This window comes from Bombus terrestris, chromosome 1 (genome assembly GCF_910591885.1).
Source record: "Bombus terrestris chromosome 1, iyBomTerr1.2, whole genome shotgun sequence".
Classification (NCBI taxonomy): Eukaryota; Metazoa; Arthropoda; class Insecta; order Hymenoptera; family Apidae; genus Bombus; species Bombus terrestris.
This window is the reverse complement of record NC_063269.1, coordinates 14,605,740-14,628,933: the sequence shown is the minus strand read 5'-3', so window position 1 is coordinate 14,628,933 and position 23,194 is coordinate 14,605,740. Positions and strand designations below refer to the sequence as shown.

At 31.6% G+C, this 23,194-nt stretch overlaps 3 protein-coding genes and 1 long non-coding RNA gene across 16 annotated transcripts; 2 read left to right on the top strand and 2 right to left on the bottom strand.

Moving 5' to 3' along the window:
* Window position 1: 1 nt before the first annotated feature.
* LOC100645701 (protein ecdysoneless homolog) lies at window positions 2-3,345 on the top strand. Its single transcript, XM_003393395.4, has 5 exons — window positions 2-467; window positions 563-1,056; window positions 1,137-1,635; window positions 1,710-1,908; window positions 1,984-3,345. The coding sequence occupies exons 1-5, from the start codon at window positions 212-214 to the stop codon at window positions 2,402-2,404; spliced, it is 1,869 nt and encodes a 622-aa protein (XP_003393443.1). The 5' UTR covers window positions 2-211; the 3' UTR covers window positions 2,405-3,345.
* Window positions 2,650-5,997, bottom strand: LOC100645820 (tether containing UBX domain for GLUT4). Of its 4 annotated transcripts, none has more exons than XM_012313148.3 (8): window positions 5,651-5,997; window positions 5,418-5,529; window positions 5,283-5,338; window positions 4,955-5,204; window positions 3,968-4,387; window positions 3,529-3,886; window positions 3,040-3,205; window positions 2,650-2,956 (listed from the first exon to the last, which is right to left on the bottom strand). In XM_012313148.3, the coding sequence occupies exons 2-8, from the start codon at window positions 5,502-5,504 to the stop codon at window positions 2,839-2,841; spliced, it is 1,455 nt and encodes a 484-aa protein (XP_012168538.1). In that variant the 5' UTR covers window positions 5,505-5,529; window positions 5,651-5,997; the 3' UTR covers window positions 2,650-2,838. The 4 variants fall into 4 exon arrangements, with proteins under 4 accessions (XP_012168538.1, XP_003393444.1, XP_012168544.1 ...); XM_003393396.4 differs by having other exon boundaries at window positions 3,968-4,188; window positions 4,285-4,387; window positions 5,418-5,995; XM_012313154.3 differs by having other exon boundaries at window positions 5,912-5,993.
* A 713-nt stretch (window positions 5,998-6,710) lies between these two features.
* Window positions 6,711-17,250, top strand: LOC100645583. Of its 10 annotated transcripts, XM_020863089.2 has the most exons (5): window positions 6,711-7,006; window positions 7,093-7,279; window positions 9,880-12,114; window positions 13,772-14,085; window positions 15,364-17,250. In XM_020863089.2, the coding sequence occupies exons 4-5, from the start codon at window positions 14,002-14,004 to the stop codon at window positions 16,501-16,503; spliced, it is 1,224 nt and encodes a 407-aa protein (XP_020718748.2). In that variant the 5' UTR covers window positions 6,711-7,006; window positions 7,093-7,279; window positions 9,880-12,114; window positions 13,772-14,001; the 3' UTR covers window positions 16,504-17,250. The 10 variants fall into 10 exon arrangements, with proteins under 10 accessions (XP_020718748.2, XP_048264788.1, XP_048264762.1 ...); XM_048408831.1 differs by lacking the exons at window positions 6,711-7,006; window positions 7,093-7,279 and adding an exon at window positions 7,922-8,057; XM_048408805.1 differs by lacking the exons at window positions 6,711-7,006; window positions 7,093-7,279 and adding an exon at window positions 7,930-8,132.
* Window positions 7,751-8,521, bottom strand: LOC100645478. The gene is made up of 4 exons (XR_001099073.3): window positions 8,423-8,521; window positions 8,197-8,349; window positions 8,043-8,123; window positions 7,751-7,936 (listed from the first exon to the last, which is right to left on the bottom strand). It is a non-coding gene; the product is annotated as an uncharacterized LOC100645478 (long non-coding RNA).
* Window positions 17,251-23,194: the final 5,944 nt, after the last annotated feature.

Sequence of the window (23,194 nt, the reverse complement as noted above, 5' to 3'; positions counted from 1 at the left end):
GACAGTGTGCATGCCTGATTAGACAAGAACTGGAGGAGTTTCTATGCAGCGTACTGTTTCTATTCTTATATCGCATTTACTTACTTCATAACATATGACTCGTGTACTTTATCTTTATATGTATCTTTATGAATAAAATCGTTGAAACAAACTTTACACAATAATACTAACAGCAAGTTCACGCGATAACGTAACAGATGAAACCATAACCATGGCTTATACAAAAATACCTAAAGTTAAAGAAGATGATGTGCTTGAATGTTTCCTTTATCCAAAAATTTGTTATACAAAACCTTCAATAGCTATAACAGAGGAAATTCTCTTACAAGAAATTACAAAATTCAATGAAGTAATTGCACCTTATATTGAAGGTTATATTTGGCATAATGATAATTTAATTTTTCATCCTAGAACAAAAGAAGCATTATTATTGGAAAAGCTTATTGAAAATTCTACAACTACAGGAGGTAAAACGTTTTAATAACTTATTTAAAATATATGATTATTATAATAAATGTACATGATTATAATAAATGTATATCATTATTTTTCATTCTTGCAGAATGTAATATATTGCCTCACATTTATATACGCTTACGTTTTGATGAAGATATAAGTGATGAATGGTTTGTGGTCTTTCTGATATTCAAACTTACCCAGACTTTTAATGGATTAATTGCTAAAGTTATAGATTCTGACGGTGAATTTCTTTTAATTGAGGCTGCAAATGTTCTGCCCCCATGGGCTAATCCTGAAACATGTGAAAACCATGTATTTGTATATAATGGTGAATTGCACATTATTCGCGAAAAACATAAAACATGGTTGGATTTGTTAAATAATCTTGGGGAGAAACCATATTTTTACAGAGCTTCGGAGAAAGTACAAGATGTCTTAAAAAGACGAATTAATATTTATCCTAGTGAGATTGAAAAAAGACATCACAAGGCTCGAGTCTTTTTACCTGAGAAAGCAGTTTCAATACTTCGACAAGAACCAAGACTGATCGCATTAATTATTCGAACAATTTGCCATTCTGATCCACTTGAAAGAAAAGTAATATATAAATTTGAATAATATATAAACTTGTGTATAACTATAATTTGGCTTATTTCATAAATTTTTATGTATTGTAGGTTTGTCGTGCTATGAAATATTTTCCTCCCGAACAACGTATTATGGTTAATGTAAAAATGACTAAATGTTTGTATGCAATGGCAAATCATTGTCGATATACTGGAGATCCGAGGACAGGCTGGAATATACCCCCAATAACTTATTCGAAGTATAATGCTCACGTACTTGGAATTAAAATAGCATGTGGTTTAGAAATGTTAATTGCTCGTGCAAATGAAGAACTTAGAAGAAGAGAAAAAAGATCAGTTAATAATTCTGAGAAATTAAAAGCAAATGAAGATGTTTTAAATACATATTTAAGCCGTTTAGAAGTTAATGGCTATTTTAAAAATCTTTTAAAGGGTAGCGAAGAATATGAAAAACTCTTGAATGCAGCAAAAGATTATTACTTTAAATACTTTAATCTATATAATTCTATTACCGACATTAATAAAAGTGATGCTGAAAAGGTTTTAGAAGCATGGGAAAACATACAGTCCAATGATGTTGAATTACATGGTAATTTTTTGAAATTAATATTCCATTTATTACTCAATATTTAATTATTACTTCATATTATACTTAATACATAGCACAAGATGAAGCTACATTAAGTCCTGCAGATAGTGATAGTTGGTTAAATGTAGATCCAATACAGTTAGAAACATTTTTGAATGAAAAGTGGGGAAGTACTAAAAGCAAGAAACATAAACAAGAATCATTAAGTCTTAAAGAAAAAGTACAGATGTTCTTAAATCAAAATAGTGATATTGATGGTGTACAATTTTTAGAGTATGTTACACTTATTAAAATTTTAATAATATTACAAAGTGTGTATGTGTCATCTATATATTTATTTGTTTTCAGAGATCTTTCAACAGAAGTTGATGTAATGTATGATCCAGAGGACAATGGAAAAGTTGAATTCGATGCAGACATATTTGATAGTACATTACGAGGAATATTAGATTTAGCTGTTCCAGGAAATGAAGGAGAATTTGAAGGAAGTTCAGAGGGATCCTTGGGTGAAGATGATGAAGATAAAAGAAATGAAATGGACAAATATATGCGTTTGTTAAATTCAGAAATACAGTCTCAAATAGAAAAAGATGAAGACTCTGAGACAAATAAAAGCTCTGATGTTATAGAAGATAATTTGTTAAGAAGTATTACAGAAGAAGCAGGTGGTTCAGGTCCAACTGGAAATATAATAGGTAGACCTGCTCGACAACTTCTGCATTTACAATTACAATCACCCACTACAGTACCTCCTGATTTACAAAGTTAATAATTTTATCTAAGTATTAATATTTACTTAAACATGTTAATGATTGTTAATAGATTGAAATTCCTGCTAGCCATTTTATGCAAGATATGTATTTATTATTTTGAAAGCAGATGAAATTTAAAATCAATAGCACGTTTATCGTTATCAACAAGAAAGTAACTTTATACATAGATGTAGTGTTATAAACTCACAATTTTTTAAATATTTTTTCAACTGTTATAAAATATTTATATTTTATACCTAACTTTTCGTTTTTTCAGTCTTTATTATACAAAAGTATGTTTAATTACAATATTAAATGAAATACATGAATGTATATATCTATGTGTGTACATGTATGTACATATTAAAATATCATTATACTTTACTCTAAAATATTCCGAAGTCTGCCAGACTATAACAAAGGTCATTAATTATTTAAATGATGGATTTAACTACTTTCGAATTTTACTTCCTTTTCCAATTACGGATTCATTATTTGTTGCTGTATTAAATGTCGATCTACTATTTGTATCATTATTTACATTCTCATCTTTATTTAGCATCGATTTCCTAAAATAATAATATAGTACATTAAACAGTATTTATACATGTAGAATTATGACAAGAAGTCAGTACTTATAAACGTCACTTACCTAACATTAGCTACTTGCAGTTCAACTTTCTTAGGATCTGTAAACTTCTCTTTTACATCCAATTTAAGAGCTGATGAGCCAGAATAATAAACAATAGCACAAGGAACTAAATTTTCATTAACTAAGCGAGAATTAGGGTTCAAATTACGTTTCGGTGGTGTAGTAACTATTCAATAAGAAAAATGTGTATTACTAACTATAATAAACGTATACTTTCGGGATGTATAATATGTTATATAATGTAAATCTATAATGAGATTATTGTACTTATTAGCTAATTATATTACAAGATAAATTTAAAAATTACTGTGAACTAAGTTCTTCTGAATTCATAAACAAAATTTTTTTGTAAATATTACGTTAAGTTACGTTAAGTCTAAGGCTATTCTAAAAATTTTTCCTTTTTTAATTTTTATATAACAAAAAATATATAAAAATATGTAATAAAAAGATATATTTATATGCTTTTGAAATATTGCTTTTACTTACAAATTATGAAGTCACTATTTGCATCAATCAAATAGCATTTTATAAAATCTTTGATTGCTTGAACAGTTTCCATTGGTTGAAATAAACCCTGCAGAACAAATTGATCTGGAAATTGTATACGGATAATTGTATAATGATATTTATTTAATTGATTTAATATTCGCTTTTCTTGATTGGATTGTCGTTGAATATTTGTTAGGAGAGGTGCTTCTTCTAATTCTTTTCTATAACGTTTAGCATCTCTTAATAATATTTTTGCATCATCAACTGTTAGATCATAAAAATCATCTGGTAATTCATCTCTAGATTTTCGCTGAATTGAAGTTTGATTGAATACCAAAGCATTTCTTTCACCTAACTGCAATAAGAAAAGAGAGAGAGAGAGAGGCTGTATGTTTTACACAACAAGTACTCAAATTTTAATATACATAAATCTTACGAATTCTATATTATTTAAATCATCTGTTTCATGTTTGTTGCATGGCTGCAATAAAATTTGGTTTCCAGTATAGTTATCTGTACTAGTGGATGGTATTATATTATTTTCATATTCTCTTTTCATTATTTTTCTCTCTTCGTTCTGAGAACATGTTTTTAATTCTCCTAGTTTTTGTGTTTGCTTTCCTGTAGAAATCAAACATTCTGATGTTTCATTAGTATCTGCAATTAATGAATATTTATTTCCAGAATCTCTTTTATGTATATTGAAGTATTCAGCAATCTTAACTGTTTTGGATGTTGTCAAAGCAATATTACCTATGCTTTGAGGTCGTTTTTGTATTAACCGTAATACAGCTTTACCATTGACAAGTCCTAATGCCTTCAGAGTAGTATTTTTTAAAGCTTCTAATCCAGAAATCTGTAAAAATCATAGCATAATATAAAACGGATTTTATACATCTTAAATTTTATCTCAATTTCATAATTACATAAAACTTCTTAATAGACTCTGATATTCTACAATATTATCTATAATATTATTACATTACACATTTAATATTATAGAGCATAAACAATAAAGTAAAATGCTATGGATTACATATTAAAAAATTTATATAAATGTACAATTTATTTAATTTTGTTTTTCATGATGTATACAAAAAATGAACAAATCCATGCAGGTTTTAATAAAATATATATTTAGTAGTAGATTAGATTTTTTTATTAAGTAATAAAGAAAATGTTAATTTTATGTAGAACTCCCATTTTAAGCAACGAATTCAATAAATTCTAAATCTAAATCTGAGTTCTTACAGAACAACAAACTTTTTGTTTGTGCTTCCTAATATGTGAAGATCATTGTAACATAAAAATAAATTTAAATAAACAATATATTTATATATATGTAGAAACATTTCTAATTACTGTTTAACATAAAATTTATTATTAAAATAATAATATTAACAATAAAATGATATACTCATACCTCACGATGCATGTAAATTAAAATAATTTTTTCCAAATCTTCATTAAAATTCACATGTTTTAAAATTTCAGCTAATGTTACATTAGGTGTAAATTCACTCATTAATCTTTCCCCATTTTCCAACTGTATACCTATTGTGACATTGGAAATGGAACGTATTTTTGTACAAGGTACCATTTCTAATTGTGCATTATTTGCTAATCCGGCAAATCGTAATATAGCATTAGGGTCTAATATATGATTAAAATGTCTGTAATAATGAAATATATTCAATTAAAGTATATATTTTTTATAACATACAATGACTTCTTTTTATGATAATACCTACTTAAGGTCATAAGAATCTACATTGTATCCATGCTTTTGACACACTTCTTCCAGTATCTATGAGAAAAATATTTTACTTAACATTAACATAACGAAATATTTATCAAAATAATTTTTTAATATTTTTACTCCTTACTTGTAGTATTGTCGTATTTGGAGTTACTCCAACATTTTGTCGACGACCGTTTGGCACAAGTACTATGACATTTTTATTTGTAGCCATAATTGTTAATTGCTTGTGTTAACCGCTTTAATCATACATTTATAATAAAAATTTAAAATACAACATAAGGCATCAAAGCAGATCACATTACATGTAACTAACAACGCAATAAGACAGAAGAATTCAAATACTCTTTATATCTATACCTAAATATTTAATGTTAAAAGGAATGTCGAATGCTATAGATGTTCCTTAATGTTTTATATTATGTAAATACTAAAAATGGCAAGTTAAATGGTGTAACAATACATTTGCATATCTTTTTATAAAAAATCAAGCATCGAATATTTTGCTAAGTAAAAGTATTTTTTATAGAAACTTGCATAAATTATATAACATCTTATAGTTAGTTATTTATTTCTTTCTTATTTATTTTGTAGTTAGTTATTTAAAAATCTATGATATACAATTTTGCACAGCCTAACCCACGATCACAATGTATACAACCGTGTAAAGCCGAGCATAAACCTTTACTTTTGGCATGGGAAGGGGGGGGGGATCACCACCAGGAAGCGGGGAAGATGGTCATGTGGTAATTTGGGGTCGTATTAGTTATTGGTTCAAACATAAATGCGTAAAATTTCGAGAAATTCAAAATTCACATCTCACTTTAATTTGTTTACAATTATAAAAGGTTAAAAGTTAAAATCTATAGGTATGAAAAATTTTATTATAAAATGTTAATTTAATTATCTAAATATTGATAATTCATTTTTTAATAAATTGTGCAACTGTTAATATCTTCTGCATAGTAAGGGTAGAATGCATTATCAATAATTTTCATAATAAATTTTCTTCAAACCTTAAATAAAACTAGTTTACTGAATATAGTTCACATACTTGCTGATTTATCGATACTATCTTTGGCAATATGACAATTTTATTTTAATATATCTATGATATTGATAGAAATGATTATCGAGAGGATTTTGTTACAATACGTGATTTTTAAAATTTTTAAATAGATTGTGTCCAATAGAAGTATTCAGAACTTAAACAGTTAAATAAGTAATAGAATTTTTGGCTGAACTTCGGTTTAGAGGACATAAAATTATTGCCGTTCTCTATTGGAATTTAATGATTTTCAATGCGTAAGATCTAAAAATGCAAGTTTTGGTTTTAGGAATCCAGCAGTTTAAACCTTACGCGTATGTAATGATTTATGTTCTGTTTATGTTTATGTTCTTTCTTGTTGTCAAGAGATGGCGTTTGCAGGGGCTAAGTGACTCTATATTACCGGAGAAGAAATAAGAGTGTTCACGCCCATAGTTTTTAGTTTAACTAACATTGGCATATATAAGAACTTATAAAATTAAGGATCTGCCCTGTTTGGTCGGAGTTTAGCATATACAAGAACCTATGTATTTAAGCTTAATGTTAGGGATCTGCCCTGTTTGGTTGCACATAGACAAGAACTTATTGAGTTCTACGCTACGAGAATCTATTTCATTGTACGGTTCTACGGAAAAGTTTATATCTACTTTTCTATTCGAGATAGACAAGTATGAGAATGACAAAATCGCATAATAATGAAACTAATTATAAATTACCTAAGAAAGAGAAATTAATCGTTTAATATATTTTTTAGAGAGAAAAAGGGAAGATTCCCTTTCAAACGATTATGGATTAGTGGAATGATGCAATAATTTTAATATTATTTTATTTAGATCTAAAACTAATTCTTGGCAATTGGCATGTCAATTGTACTGACGTGAATATTTTCTCACCGTCGCATGGAATTCATATTGTTTTTCCTCAGTACGCTGGTTTATAAGGTCATTTATTGTTGTAAAATGTTATAAATACTTATGTGGTATTTCCTGATAGTACTCATATGAATAGAGAAGAATAAAAATGACATATAGAAATTTTTAATCTAGAAATCCATTAATTTTTAAAGTTCGGTACTTTTGGCTTACTGCATAGCTTACTTAAACGTAATAACCATTTAAATGGTAAATTTTATTATTTATTTAAACACATACTGTATTGAGAATAACGGAATCTCGCTTTATTATCGATATATGATTGGATTTGTTAAATAACATTTCGAATAAAGATTATATACGTTGCTCATCCAATATTAGTTATGTTTTTCTATCTCTCGTAGTATTAACAAAGACGAACAACGTATAAGACAAAAAGAATAATGCGGAATAAGTCGACTAATTTAATAAAAAATAGCAAACTTTAACAATGCACAATTTTTAAACCAATGCAATGGATTCCTGGATTTCAAACCATAATTCCCAGACACAAAATCGTTATATTTTGCTCCCATTTATCAAATTCAGGAAACATTATATAATTTTTTGAAAAGATTCTTTGCATAATTGCACACTATTATGAAGAGGTTAGGTTCGGTGGTAGGTAGAATTAGGTTAGGTTCCCCTGACACACTGAGAAGCTCAACGGACCGCCGCGATCGAGTGCTGTAACATAATTTAGTGTCAGATATCGCTGAGTCAATGTATCTAAGTACTAATTTAAAAGTGAAACTTTTTATTTTTGACTTTTTAAAATCATATTTTTACTTACGTATTTGTGAGACCTGTAAGTGGGTTCTGAATATAAAAGGCCATACCAAGGATCTCCTTTCTTTTCTTGGAATTCATTTAACTGTAAAAAGTTTAGTTCAATTATATGATGATTATATAACCTGTAAGTGGGTTCTGAATATAAGAGGTCATACCAAGGATCTCCTTTCTTTTCTCGGAATTCATTTAACTGTAAAAAGTTTAGTTCAATTATATGATGATTATCTGTAATTGGGTGGGTTCTGTGTGGGTTCTGAATATAAGAGGTCATACTAAGGAGCTCCCTTGTTTTCTCAGAATTCATTTGACTGTAAAAAGTTTAGTTCAATTATATGATGATTATATAACCTGTAAGTGGGTTCTGAATATAAGAGGTCATACCAAGGAGCTCCCTTATTTTTTCGGAATTTATATAGCTGTAAAAAGTTTAGTTCAATTATATGATAAATTTCCTCATTTTGAATTAATAACAGGTCTTCGCAATCAGCATTCTGTGGAACATAATCATTTCAAAGTTCGCGAGGGAAATTCCAAATCCAAATCCAAATATAAATTGCATTTAGGTGAAATTGTAAAGGCGTACACTCGTGAAAAAGTATCCTGACTGGTTTAATCAAGAAAATCCATGCTAAGAACTTGCCGCAACATAATAATTGTATTAAGATCGAAAGCAAGTTCGCAATTACTACAAAAAATAAGAAATTACAAGTTATTAAAAACTTATAAATGGTTGGAAAAAGATGTTAATAGTAGTATTTTTTATATTTTATGTAACTGTTTTTCAATTGAAAGTTATTATATTTTTAATTTCTTTTCTATTACGAGATCATAACTTTTAAACAAAATTGCAGAAATATTTTCGATATTGTTAATATTATTACTATTTGTTACTAAATGATACATATAATACTTCAGTTATTCGTGTCGATAGTCACAGCACATCATATTTCATAGTTTGATGAGTTATATAAATAAAGTAAGATTACAGTAATTATTATTTAAGATTACTTATTGTATTTTCGCAAAGATATATTTAAATGAAATTTTTGTTTAGTCATCGAATATTTTCTACTTCCTTGTTCGTATTGAGTCATGTTTCTCATGCGTTTTATAAATGTCAAGTATGACATTTTTTTACTATATCTCTATTTTACTTATGCTATTTAAAAACAAGTGCTATATTTTCTAGATGGGGATAATATTGATTGCTTTTTCATTGATGCCTTTTGATAACTAACATATTTATTAAGGTTCATAAGCGTTAAGAAATTGAAACAAAATCCGACTTGTGCTTGAATCGCACGGATTATGGTCTCGAGTGCGTAGCGATTGGATATGACACTGAGCGAGCGTAACAACGTAGCCGCTGTTGATCATTGCGATTGTTAGACGATCCTTCCTTCGATCTTCTTTTGTTTTTTCTCTTTCTTTTCCTTCTTCTCTTTCGAGTTGTCGAGCAAGCAACACGCGCTCATCGTCTTTGTCCCTCGCAAATTATAATCGTTTTACCGCTACATCGCCTCCCAGATTCAGTTATGATAGCTTTCGTGCCTATCGCGATTATTATTATGTCCGGAGTGTTTGATAGAGTGTCAAAAATTGTTAATAAAGAGACTTTCCTTGTCTTTTTCTCGTCAGGATAGTCCCAGCTATCCAACTTAATCGTTTCGTCTGCAACAATAATGGTTGAAATTATAATGAACACAAATTCATTTTAATTAACGAACTTGAATGTTAAATTTATGCTTCACCTCTATAATAAATACATTTGGCCAAATAATCAATAAAAAATACACATTAAATGTAACGCGTCATTAAAATTTTTATTATTATTTCAGATTATCGTATACATATGTTAGTGGCAATTTTTGAGAAGATATAATAACAGGTAGCCGCCGCAATTTAGCCTCACTATAAATTATGACTGAACTGAGCGCTTTGTATGAACCTCAGCAAGCTGCTAGAGTGAGTATTTGGCAAGTTAATAGCCGACGGCTCAAAGTCGCCTAGTTATGAGTTATCGATCATGTAACTGTTTAGAGGATACGTAAGATAGTTTACCCATGATAACGACCCGACTTTGCATTGCTAAAGGATAGAGACATTATTCGAAAATAGGCTAGCAACGGAACAGGAAAGGCAGTGATGTCCTTTAATAAGCGAACTGCGAAAGGCTGCACGGCACTTACCCTAGTACCTTGACGAATTATAGATATCGAGTATTCTAAAAATATGACTATCTTTATAACATCAAAAACGGAATTGGCGAGCATAACGTGCAAACTTGCGATACTCGTGACAGTACACTAATGCTTCAGATTGTGTGCTGTGATTTAATTCATTCCGTGGATTTATTTATCGCGTACTTGTGTTAAACAAATCGAAATGGAAAATTCGCCGGTTACGTAACCAAGTCGAGGATTTGGTGTGTCGTATCCTGGATTGCATTGGGAATGACGCAGCAGCAGAGTATTCGAGGGCTGTATTAACCATAGCGGCTTTGTCACCTGTGGTTGCGTTGTCAGAATTCAACGAGGAGGATATCGGCGATGTCGCGAATACGTGATGCGATTGGATCCAGAAATTAACGGGAAGCGTACCGCATCAATGCTTGGAATGCGCACATAACCATGTGCTTTCAGACTCCGCAAAAAGTGATATCGCGGGTGGCAAGCCCGTCCTTGTACTTGGAAGAAATTTCTGGAGGACCTTTACACGATAAAAGAAAAAAGTCGGAAAAGAAGTTGCACCATCGAATGATGCATGCACTACAGTGCATTAATGATACTGCGAGGAGCTACGTTAATTGTATCCGTATGAAACCCGAATATTTGAAGCAGACCAAAGTTACCTTTACAGAAGCGAAAATAACAGAATTGGTGATAATTAAAAATATTAAGCGCGAGGTATAAGTTGACAGCAGAGCTTTTAATCAGAATCGTCGAATCGAAGAAAGTTAGTATGCAGAACGAAGAAAATCACCAGACGGAAAAGGCACGACCGCAACAAGAATGAAAGCAATGTTACATATGACGGCGCATACAATGAGCCATGCTAGAAAAGGCGACGCGATGATCGAAGTCGCAACCCACAGAAACCTAGCCCTCAAAGATAATATTCGGCGCCAGCAACGAAATGTGTTCCTACTTGCACTTATTGCTCTAAAACTACTTGACGATATTTGGCCGATTGGTGAAAACAGATGTTATCATATACATCTGTATGAGTGCGTTTGTGTGTTCAAGCCTAAGCCGTGCAAAGTCGAAGTAGTGCAAAAACTGCTTAGGCACGAGTTCGCCGACCGACAGTAAGTAACAAAAACGCGTGAGCTCGCTGAAAATAGAATAAACAGATAAGTTGCCGATTAAAGAAATGAATTTGAACACTACAAGCGACGATATAAAAGGAATTTATGTCGATTCTTCCTTGATACTAGTTAGATTCTCCGAACAGAGATCGTATTTGTAACGTCTATGAATTCTTGTGCATGGCCTATGGTCTCGCTAACACACTGGCTGTATTTCAACGAGCGATCAACACCGCCTTAGGAAATTTAAAAAGTAAGAAAACTTAGACGATATACTAATCCCGCCAGAAACAATAGAGGAAAAATTCGAGCATTTAGATTTTGCATGCACTCGATATAGTGAGGTTCTTACCAAATTTGAAAAAATATGTTTTTTTAAAAACTACATCGAATATTTGGGGAGGGAGATATCGATTGAGAGTATTAGACGTGAAACAGGGAAGGCGCTGTCCTCTGCAACGTGAAACAGATGTGACAATTCATGGGTTTTGCAAGCTATTTTTGTAAGTTTATATCTGAATTCGCTATATAAACAGTAATTCCCTCTACTCAAATATTCCATGTTGCGATTGTCGATATGCTGTTATGGACTTTAATGAGTAGGCAGCTATAATGTTTAAATCTATGATTTTTCTTATAAAACGTTGTGTAGAATGGTTTACGTCTTTAAATGTCATAATCTTCTTCTCTAGATATCCAAGGCAAGCTGCTGCCATGTATCGTTCAATTTGATAATCCCTGTGCACTCCGACCTACTTTTGCTCGTGTAAGGCGTGCAGGAATATTTTGGTCGATTTTTAATTGTCAATAACTACTAAAAGACAAAGCCGAAAACGCAAATTCTGTATTCCTTATTGTTACCCCATTTCGGCTTCAAGAATAACCACTTAAGTCTGTGTATACCTGTAGCCGAACACCTTATATATAATCGGCGGTTGGGCTTAGCTTTGAGATATTCACAAAAGACTACCAATGCCACTACAATGTATTTCTGCTCATAGTTGTGCGTCTGTGGCAACATATGCGTCAATATTGGCTGCCGACTCCTGGCCGCTTATCTTCCGTTTATAGACAAGGGTTGTGTGAACTGAAGGCTGCGTGCGCAAGTGCATATGCGAGGCTGTAAGAAATGTCTGTTATAATATATAGCGAGATTTAGAAGATTAGAGAAAGGTATAATCCAATGCATTGGGTTAGATTTTTCAATCCGGTTGCCGCGTGGCGGCTGGTTACGCTTGCATAAAATAATAGAAAATTAATTATAAAAATAGGAGGCGAATAAATAATTGACATTATTTTACCAAAGGAATAACAATTCTTATCAGTTTATGTAAGCGTTGCCGATCGCCTGGCGGTGACAGGATTGAAAATATTAACCTGAACAATACAAACTCAATACATTGATAATATTCATTTTTTATTGAGTTACAACAGACATTTCTTATAGCTGCGCATATGCACGTTGTGTACGAACCTTCATTTCGAATACCCAAGCTCGTGTCACGTAAAATAAAAAAAGAAATTAAAAAAAAAAAGAAACTTTATTTTTACTTCGTTTATACACTTATAAGACACTTCTGAGCTCTAGGCGTGACCGTTCGAGACTGAGGCTCTTACAATATTTTTTACTTTCGGTGACATCTGTTTCTTCTTTTGTTTTTCATCCTTCATCATCCCCACCACCCTGCAGGCGCACGCGACCGCTGCCACGCTTCCAGAACATTCGGTGGAAGGACCGTTAGGACACAGATGAACCCTCAGGCACTCCGGCAATATACATTGTCGCCAAGGTCGCCATGTGTAATGTTCAAGTATCGGCTGTCTGGAGAATGTTTAGAAGTGGTCGCCTAAGGTGACATCAGGGCAAAAGAGTTTGGGGTTACAGTGTCCTGGTCTCTGACGTGATTTACGTTACACTCGCTTCATCTTCGTTTGTATATATAAACGAATAATTTCGATTAAGTGATTTTATTTGGTCACTCGATTCTACATAGAATCCTTTGTACTAATAGCGACAGTTCTTTGCAAATATCTCGGAAACTAAGGTTATATGAAAAAATTATTCAAAATGTTGCTTTCTATAACGTATCGTAAAATCATCGAAATCGGAAAGAACGTAACATTTCTATAAGTTTACCATATAAATTTACATGTTTCGTAAACTTCATTAATTGTAAGGATGAATATACAGTTTTTAAAAAGAATATTTAGATTGTAATTTTAATAAATAATAATAATTGTACTCTTTTGACTTTAGATTTACACAGGCGAAATGAAGCAATATGTGTAGCTTCCGTTATTAATTTCAAACAAAATTTGCAATTAATGCAATTCGAAAAGACACTATTTTTAATGAAAATATATAATAAACTTTGTAATGTTTATTATGTGATTTTAATTTAATCAATTCTTGAATTTTATAGTTACACTGTGTATATTTCGTAAAGGAAAAGAGGCCCTGTTACGGATACACACGAAGAAGGAGAGAGAGATTGTAAGAAGAATATCATAGGTCAATCCTACATTCTAAACGTGACGTTTTCACTTTCACATTACCAGTATTGTTGTGAACGAGAGGTACCAGCAATAGTAGTATTATATCAGTTAGTTTATAATTTTCGTAAAAAAGTATTTTTAATTTCATTTTGAAATTATGACAATGATCCAGTTCAACTGGATTTGGAAAATTATTATTCAGTATATGATGCTTATTCTACACACTCAACCTGAGATAGTTGTAAGTAATCCAATGTTAGGTTGTGTAACATAAGTTTTGTTAAATTTATAAAAGTTGAAGCTATTCTTTTTTACATACGTAAATATTTTATTTGGTGTTGTTTAAAAAATGTTAATGAAACCGTAACTTTTTGTATTCAAATAAAGATATGTATTTAAATTATTAAAATTAAATGAAATTAAACTAAGCTTGTGTATTCAAAAAAGATTTTGAGATTCGTAAGAAACGATAAATATTTCGATGAATGAAATTGTTGAAATACATACACTAATTAATATGTCTTAAATGTATTAATGAAAATTATTTTAGGCTGACATAGTTGAATTGATTATAAACAATACTTTGCAGTATTAAATAGTGCAATATTTAAACAAAATATTTAAACCAAAATGTTGATTCAAAATAATTGGTATAAATAGATTAATTAGTAATTTAATCTAATCTAATAATAATAAGTAAGTGTACAATAGAAAGACAATAAGGAAATATAACAATAATAAAATAAGATAAACCTCTTGATAAATAAAAGGATAGGTAAAAGGATAGATATAATGGTAATTTTTTCCCAAGATTCGTGATATTATGAAGTATTAAAGATAAAGATATTAACAAGCATTAAATATTAAGACATTGAAAAATTGAATCTTATTTTTAAACATATGTAGGTAAATCAATATAACTCGGTATTTGAAATAAGATAAATAATGATTAAGTGATTATAAGAATTATCACTTGATTTTATACATACGTAAACATGTATATGTATATATATGTATCTACATGTATGCCCGTGCGCGCACATATACACACACATCTGGCCTATTATTTGTACATGATATATATTGCCATTAAAAATAAAATAGGTTATTAAATTTTCATATACATACATATATGTATGTACTATGTTTATTGTTAATCACTACACTAAGGAGATGAATTATATTTATAACATTAATTTGAAATAAAAATACCAATTATAGTAAATGAATACAAAACAATTTTCATTATCTTTAAAATAAAAATCTATTGTAATTCAATATAGGTACTTATAAAATCATAAAAAATAAAATATTAAGATTTTTAATATGATTGTTTATATATACTTAATTTATTTGCAAAGTTTGATTCATTATTGAGAAATAAATAAATTTTATACAAAAGTAAAACATATGATGTAAAAGAATAGTAGTTTTAAGTATTATAGTAATATTTGTTAAGTATTTCAGTAACAGATATTAATTAAAATTTGATGAAAAATCTGATTTTTGTGTTTTTCAGAATACAGAGAGGTCTATGAAAACAATATTTTCATGTTTAAACCGAACTGCTGGTTTTTACGCAGATATTAATGCTGGCTGTAAGATATATCACACTTGTGATGAATATGGAAATAAATTCACTTATCATTGTCCTGAGGAAACTGCTTTTCGACAAGATGCTCTGATATGTGATCATGCTCATCTTGTGCAATGCCAAGGAAGTATTATTTCTAGTACAAATGGATATATTAAAGAAGAAAAGGACAATAGTTCTGGTACAAAACACTCAATAGATAATGATCAATCCCTTTTTCATTCTTTTTACACAACACAACCAACAAACACAAGTAATAAAGAAAGACATGGATTTGTATTTAATTCAAGACAAATTTTTAAGAATTTTAATAAGGCAGAAACAACTGGAAGGGATATAATAAGCTCATTTTATCCATTAAGTTACATTAATTATACTACAAATATTCCTATTGATCATTCTATAAATACACAATCTATGCATATAATAAGTCAATATAATGAAAATAGATTAAAACAAAATGAAAATTTTTCTTCTCCAAGTCAAAGCTTCCATGAGAAGGATAAACTTAATGAAAAACTAATAAGAATGAATCAAAAAGGTTATTTATATCAAAAAGTAAATGATGCTTTATACAATTTTCTAAAATTACCATCAAATACATTTTCTGGAAGTAATCAAACTCAGGAGAATAATGTAATAAACTATCAATCGACAAAGAATCCTATTGACTTTGTAAAATTGTCATCTATAAATTATAGGAATTACCCATATTTAGAAACTTTGAAATCTATACAAAAGAATTCAAAAGTGATTTCTACTACAGTTCATAGTACAACAGCAAGTATGACACTATCTACTACAGAAATACCTGTGTATGCTTTAACATTGTCTTTAAAACCTTTAATACCAAGTGAACTGGAATATGATCCATATTATCCAAAATTCTCAACAACAACAGAACCTTATTATACTTCTACGCAGAACCTAAAAGAATGGTCTACTCAAACAGTGCGGTCAACTACTCGCCTTGAACTTCCAGCAGTTTTACCAGACTTAAATTCTTTGGATGACATTGTTGATCGCAGAAAGTTACTTTACATTCCTCGAATTAAATTCGATTAATGTAATTATTATTTTGACAAATCTCTGTAACTAGATATATGAATTTTGCAAAATTATTTATGTTGTTTAATTTCAAAATAAGTTAAAATAAGTTAATTATATAAAAATGTTAATAAAATCAAATAAAATAAATTATTTATATACCAAAAGTTGGTTGGTATTTGTTTATAAATATTTTCTTATAAGAACAATGCAATAAATGAAACAAGATAAGTATTTAATCAAATATTAAATTCTATATTATGTAGATTACTTGTCTAATTATAAAATATTAAATTAAGGACGTTTTAAAAACATGCAACAAAATTATAAATGTATCAAAAAGATACATACATATATGTATGTGAATAACACCCAATATTATAATATGTATGTTACAATGTCAGAAATTTTCCTATGTTATAAATGAATAAGATATCTAAAATGTCTTCATTAGATTTACAGGAATTCCTTAGTTGTTATTATTATAACTATATTTATTATAACTTACTTTTAACTATTAACTAACTTGCTTATAATTTTTGAGAAACTGTACTAGTACAATATTTCTATTAAAATTTACTTTTACATCATACAAGAAAGTATATTTTGCAAAATCACATGTCTGCAGATTGGTAACAGAGTTGACAGAATTTGACAATAAAATCATAGTCATCTGCCATCGCGTTTAGCGGGTGTTTTGTAGACAGAATTTATTTGATAGTTCGAGTTCGAGTTTACTTTTTCTCTTAGATTACGAACTTATTTTTAGAAAATGCCGTTTTCAGAGATTATCTATTTCTATTTTCTCCAATGTAAAACATTCGTTGCATTAGCCATTTCCTGTTCACGAACTTTCTTTGATGAAACTGTAGAAAGGCTGACTATTTTGCAACTTCGATGATTTTTGGATATATTATAGAAATCGATATTTTGGATAACTTCTTCCTATACATGAGGGTGAGATCGCTTATTTTTCAAGATATTTGCGAAGAATTATCATTACCATTGCAGCAAATTCTGCTTGTAATCGCATGACTGTAGTAACATATGCGTCAGTATTGATTGCCAGCCGCTTATCTTCTGTTTATAAACGAGATCGAGCGAGCTTAAAGACCTCGTGCGCAATGTGCATATGTGAGGTTGCAAGAAATATCTATTATAACTTGTAATTCAATTAAGAGTGAATATCATCAATGTATTGGGTTAGATATTTCAATTCGGCTGTCGCATGGCAGCTAGATTTGCATGAGGTAGTAAAAAATTAATCATAAAAATAGCAGGAGAAAAATAATTGATAATATTTTATGAAAAGGATAATATTATTTTAAGCAAATGTTGCCGGTCACCTCGCGACGGTCGGATTGAAAAAAACTAACTAAAACGCTAAAAAAAAATAACAAACCTAATACATTGATAATAGTCATTTTTAGGTGAATTATAAGATATCTCTTGCAGCTTCACATATACACATCGTCCACGAGGGCTCTAAACTTGCACAACCATATTTATAGACAGAAAATAAGCGGCCGACAACTCGCTGCCACTAATGATGCATATGTACGCTGTCACAAACGTCATCTAGAGACAGAATTGACTGCAATGGTACTAGCAGCTTTTCGCGAACTTGTAAACTAAGCGAGACTAGTCCTTATTTGTATAGAAAAAAAGAAAATGTTATAGAGAAAGGTATTCAGAATGTTGAGTTTTACAATATATCCAAAAGTCATCGAAGTCGAAGTAGTCGACCTTTCAGCAGTTTCATCCTTTCTTTTCTCTATTTTTGTATTCACTTTCATTATTTTGTACAAAGTAAGAATAGCAACACACCCAAACTGGTTAGCTGCGGAAACGTTCAACACCTTAAACATGGACAGAAGGCTAAAAAAGAAGCACCCAGCAGACCTCACAAAGGATATAACCTTGCAAACGCGAGGATGGTACCCCGCTGGGGGTAGCTACCTATATGTTAATATAACTGTTAAAAAATTCGACCTAATGTCCAAAATGGACAAATTGTGAATATTAAGAAATAAATAAAAAAAAAAAAAAATTCCGTAATAATCATATTTGCACTAGTAAATATCTTCTCTATTGCATAACAATAATGTCTAATCCAAATGAAGATTCGTTTCACGCCCCTAACTCTAATCATAATGTGAACCCGACATATAGTTTAATGTTGTTTAAGTTTTCCATTAATTTGCTTATTGTTATTTCTATTGCCCCATTGGTGTATTGCTTCTTTCTATAGTAATAGTCCTTTCACATATATACACACAATGTCGTCTGCACACTGTAGCATTTTTACCTTTGTTTGGTTTAGCCCCAAATTATTTATTATTCTTGTTCTGTAAATATTGTAGAATATTGGGACTGAAAATTATTCCCTATGGGAGACTTTTTACCAGTTTTCTCACCTGGCATTCGCCATAATTTCTCACTATTGTGATATTCTTGCCTTTCAGTTAATTACTGATGCATTTTTTACTTTAATCAGGCACTCTTTTCTTTCATGGGTCTGAATCATTGTTGTGATTGATATTGTCGTAAGCTCCCTTATCTATCTCTTTCTCTAAACACTATACCTTTCTTTATCATAAATCAGAGGTCTCTTCCTCTGCGGATCTTAGAGGTAGACTTATCTCTCCTTACTTTTATGTGATTGTTAAAGTTTATTCTATCTATTTCCTTGAGTCAAGTTTCAGTAATTTGCAATATATCAATATTATTTATGTAGTTCTTAAATTCCGTTATTTTACATTAGTAAATTAAATTAAATTAAATTAAATTAAATTTCGTTGTTTTATCGAATGAGTTCATTGGTTATATTTGTAATTTGAGGTTATGTTTTGTTTCGTTATGGTAGGTTAGTGACATACCATATTGTTTGAATTGTTGAATTGGGATCTGGGCTTAGGCAGGAACTGCCCGCCCCCCGGGCAGGCGGACCGAGACGTTCGAGGGGAAGCTTGACGAGAGGTGTGGAAGTGGTGGCGCTCCGATCTACTCGCCGAAGACCAGGTCCGTGGCCACCGTGCTGTTAGATCGGTCCTACCAAACTGAGAGACTTGGAGAGGCCGCGGAGGGCTTCCACTGTCCTTCTGGATGATACAGGTGTTCGCAGGACATGGAGCATTCGGGGAATACCTCGGGGTGACGAACACCTGTCACCACTGTAGTGAGGGCGAGGACACGGCCCAGTACACGTTGAAATTTTGTCTGGCGTGGGAGACCTCACATCGTATTCTACGGCTAGCGGTTGGCGAAAGATTAGACCCCTCGTCAGTTGTGAAAGCGATGCTGAGGGGGTGAGGACAAGGGTTCCTCGCAGTCTGCTCATATTGTGAAGGCGTAACGCTCGTAAAGGAACGAAGAGGGAGAGGATTAGAACATCCCACCCTAGCAGTGTTCCGCGCTGAAGGATGGCCTTACGCCGTCCTAGGTGGTCATAGAGGCCGACACGTCGAGGAGGATCTAGACCTCCTCAGACTTGCACGACGACCCAGGGGATAGCGTTGAGAGGGGTGGTACCTCTGAATGTCCAAACTAACCAAGGAACGATTCCCTCAGACAGGAGAAGACGCAGGAGTGCTCCGACAGTAATTGGAAAGAGGTCCCGTGGCGTCCCAGCTTAGCGTCAGGCGGTCCACCGTGGGGTTTTAATCGGTATAATCCTGTTTCTATGAGTGGGGAGTGTCCATGAGGATTTCCCCACGTATAAAAAGAAGAGATTGTAATGATTTGATCGTGTTCTATTTAAAGTCATAATTGGGGATCTTCTTGATAGTTTGTTTTCTTGTCTTTGAAAGTATTATATCCCTTTAAAGGTACTTTCTTGCTTCATTCTTTCGGACATATTCCTGCATGTCTTGTTCCTGTTTTCCGCTACTATATCTGAAACAAGCAGTTCGTAATATGATTGCTCTCTGTGTATTTTCTTTCGCAACTCTGTTTCATCAATTTTATTTAATTTCCATTGATACTGACGTGAATCGGGATCCATATAAGTACTATTTGCGGTTGCTTTTCCTTGTGTAAGTAGCGTATGTAGAGCGGATGGCTGAGTCATTCATTATTGGATCAATTTATCTCAGTTTAATAATGGTTATTATCCATTAACGGTTTCGTGTTCTGTTTAGCCATATTTTTGTGGGACGCTTGTACATTCCTTAGGACGCCTTTGGAGTTGGATAGAATTGTCGTTTGCTTAATTCCCGTACCTCCTATGGCTGTTTTCAATGCTTCGTAGATTGCGATTGTCTCAGTTTTTGCTTTGTTACTGATGCTAATTTCTTCTTCTAGTCATCGACTACCTTTCCTTCTAAGTATTTTAATCCTATTTGACACTTCATTTGGTACTTTCGAACCGTCCATGAAAATGATGGATGTTTCATCTGAATCCAGGTCTACATCTGAAATCAAATCATTGACAAAGATATTATTAGATATTTCTATCTCTCTTCTGAGCCCTTCTCTAACACAGTCTATCTTGTTATACTGAAACTTCCTTTGAAATAATTTTTCTTTCTCCGTCTCATGCTTCAGTTCCCCAAACAGATCTTCCTGTAATTCAGTTGCGATCTCTTCATTTTCTTTCATTATAATTCTTTGATAATCTTTTCCTTGATTTCAGGCTCTGGACAGGTAATCTTCGTATTTCTTCTTCAGGTTAGCATGGTTTCCTTGCTATATTTGTCCAAGAGTACTATCAGTGGATCTTCTCAGTGTGAGATTCTCTTGCAATATTTTGCTAAAAAGTTTTTCGCCTGTAGTTCTGCTCTTGTTTCCATGTCCATCTTGCCAGCCTCAACGTTCATCACATTTATAGGAGTTGTTATTCTGAGGAGTTGTTATTAGCAATTATTTCTTGGCAGTGACTTTTCAGTTTTAGATACCTGTTCAGTGTTAGCTCGAGGAATTTGGCGTCGCCAGATAATTGAATCTCTTTGCTCCCCACCTTGTATTTTTCCAGCGGCTACATTCCTCCGACCTTTTGTCTCATAGCATATTGTACAATTTTGAATTTTGCGGTAGATATTTCTAGCTTTATTGTCGTTAAATTTGTCACTTAAGCTTACTCACTTCCATTGTTTCCTTGATCCTTAGATAATTTTCTGGCGTACATTATTATATCGTCCGCGTATTGAAGAACCTTAACTTCCACTCTTGACGAGCTTAATTTGTTCGTGATGCTAGAAATATATATATTATACAAAACAGGGCCGAATATTGCTCCTTGAGGCAGCTTTCTAGTTTGTCTCCCATTTATAGGCTTGTCGTAGTCTCTGGATACTGCTATCCTTATGTTAAGAATCTATTGGTTAATATATCTGCCTACTTTCTTGTTCCTTGTAAATTCGCTAGTGCCTCAGACACGTCTGTCCTCGGTGGCTTTCCGACTCCTTACAGCTTTTGGTTTGGTTTACTTTCTTCCTTCGATACATTTTTCATGTGTGTCGAGGGATGGAGCCGAATCTATTCTTCGGTTTACAGGTCTTCGAAGTTTCGGTCTCTTAGATTTCCTAACTTAGATCTAAGTTTCTAAAGTGCATAATTATAAAGTTTCAACGTTACAAACTATACATCTTCTTTAGCTTTTATTGTAGTCTAACCCTAAGTTTCCGTAGATATATAGGATGATTTATCTAAGAGTTTGAGCTGAAATATTTTAGATACTATTAATTATATCGGAAAATGTTTCAGATAAACTTGAATGGCTTCAAGGTGGGCATATTTTGAAGTTATTGGTTTTTCTCGCAGGTAGACGCATAAAGGTAATTGGAGGTGAACTAGGTTTTTTTAAATGGAATAATACATTTTTTAATATATTAATCCATGCAGCTCGCGATTCTTAAAAAAAATTTACTTATCTATCTACTAAAATAAATAAAATTGTTGAGGTTATTAGATGTACTGCTATTGTCTCTGTAGTGAAAATGGTTAATCCCTTAGGTATGCTACTTCCGTTTTCTATCTATTCTCCTCTTTCGTTTAAAATAATCCCGAACCTGTTGGCGTAGGCATTCCTTTGACGTAGACATCTTGTTTGTTCGACCCATCAATGTAATACTTTACCTTTTGATTGGCTTCTTTTCTGTGCAATTAAATACTTAATCAGAATTTTATTTTCGATATTTATTTCCCTTTTATGTGCTGCTCCTGAGGCGTTTATAGCCATATACACATAGTCTGTGTAAGGGTTTTTTAAGTTATTGCTGTGTTTTCTCCTATTCTGTTCAGCTCTATTCATTTCTTGTGCGTTTTTCTATACATCTGTCATCGTATCCAGATCTTGGTATTCTTTTTCTTATTCTTCTTCGTACTTTGTCAATTCCTTTATTAATCCTATTATTCCATTGTTTGGGCTGAGCTTTCCTTAGCAGTATATTTTTTTCTATACATTCCGTTCTGTTTTCCATACCTATTATGTTAGTCCCTATGTTCATTATATTTGTTGAGGTTGTGATACCATAATTTATGGTTGCCCCTGTACCTGCAGTATGTAATTTGTTTATTTGTACTTTATTTTCTCCGTGAATCTGTCGCAAATTGGAGTCTCATACCCTAAGACTGATCTACCTATTGCTTTATATAATATAAATGCTGTCGTTGAGTTTACCCCTGTTTTGATGTTCATAATGTATCTTATTAGTCTTACCTTTTCTTTCGTTTTTCATTTCGTTAGTGAGTTTTTCTAATTTTAGGTTTC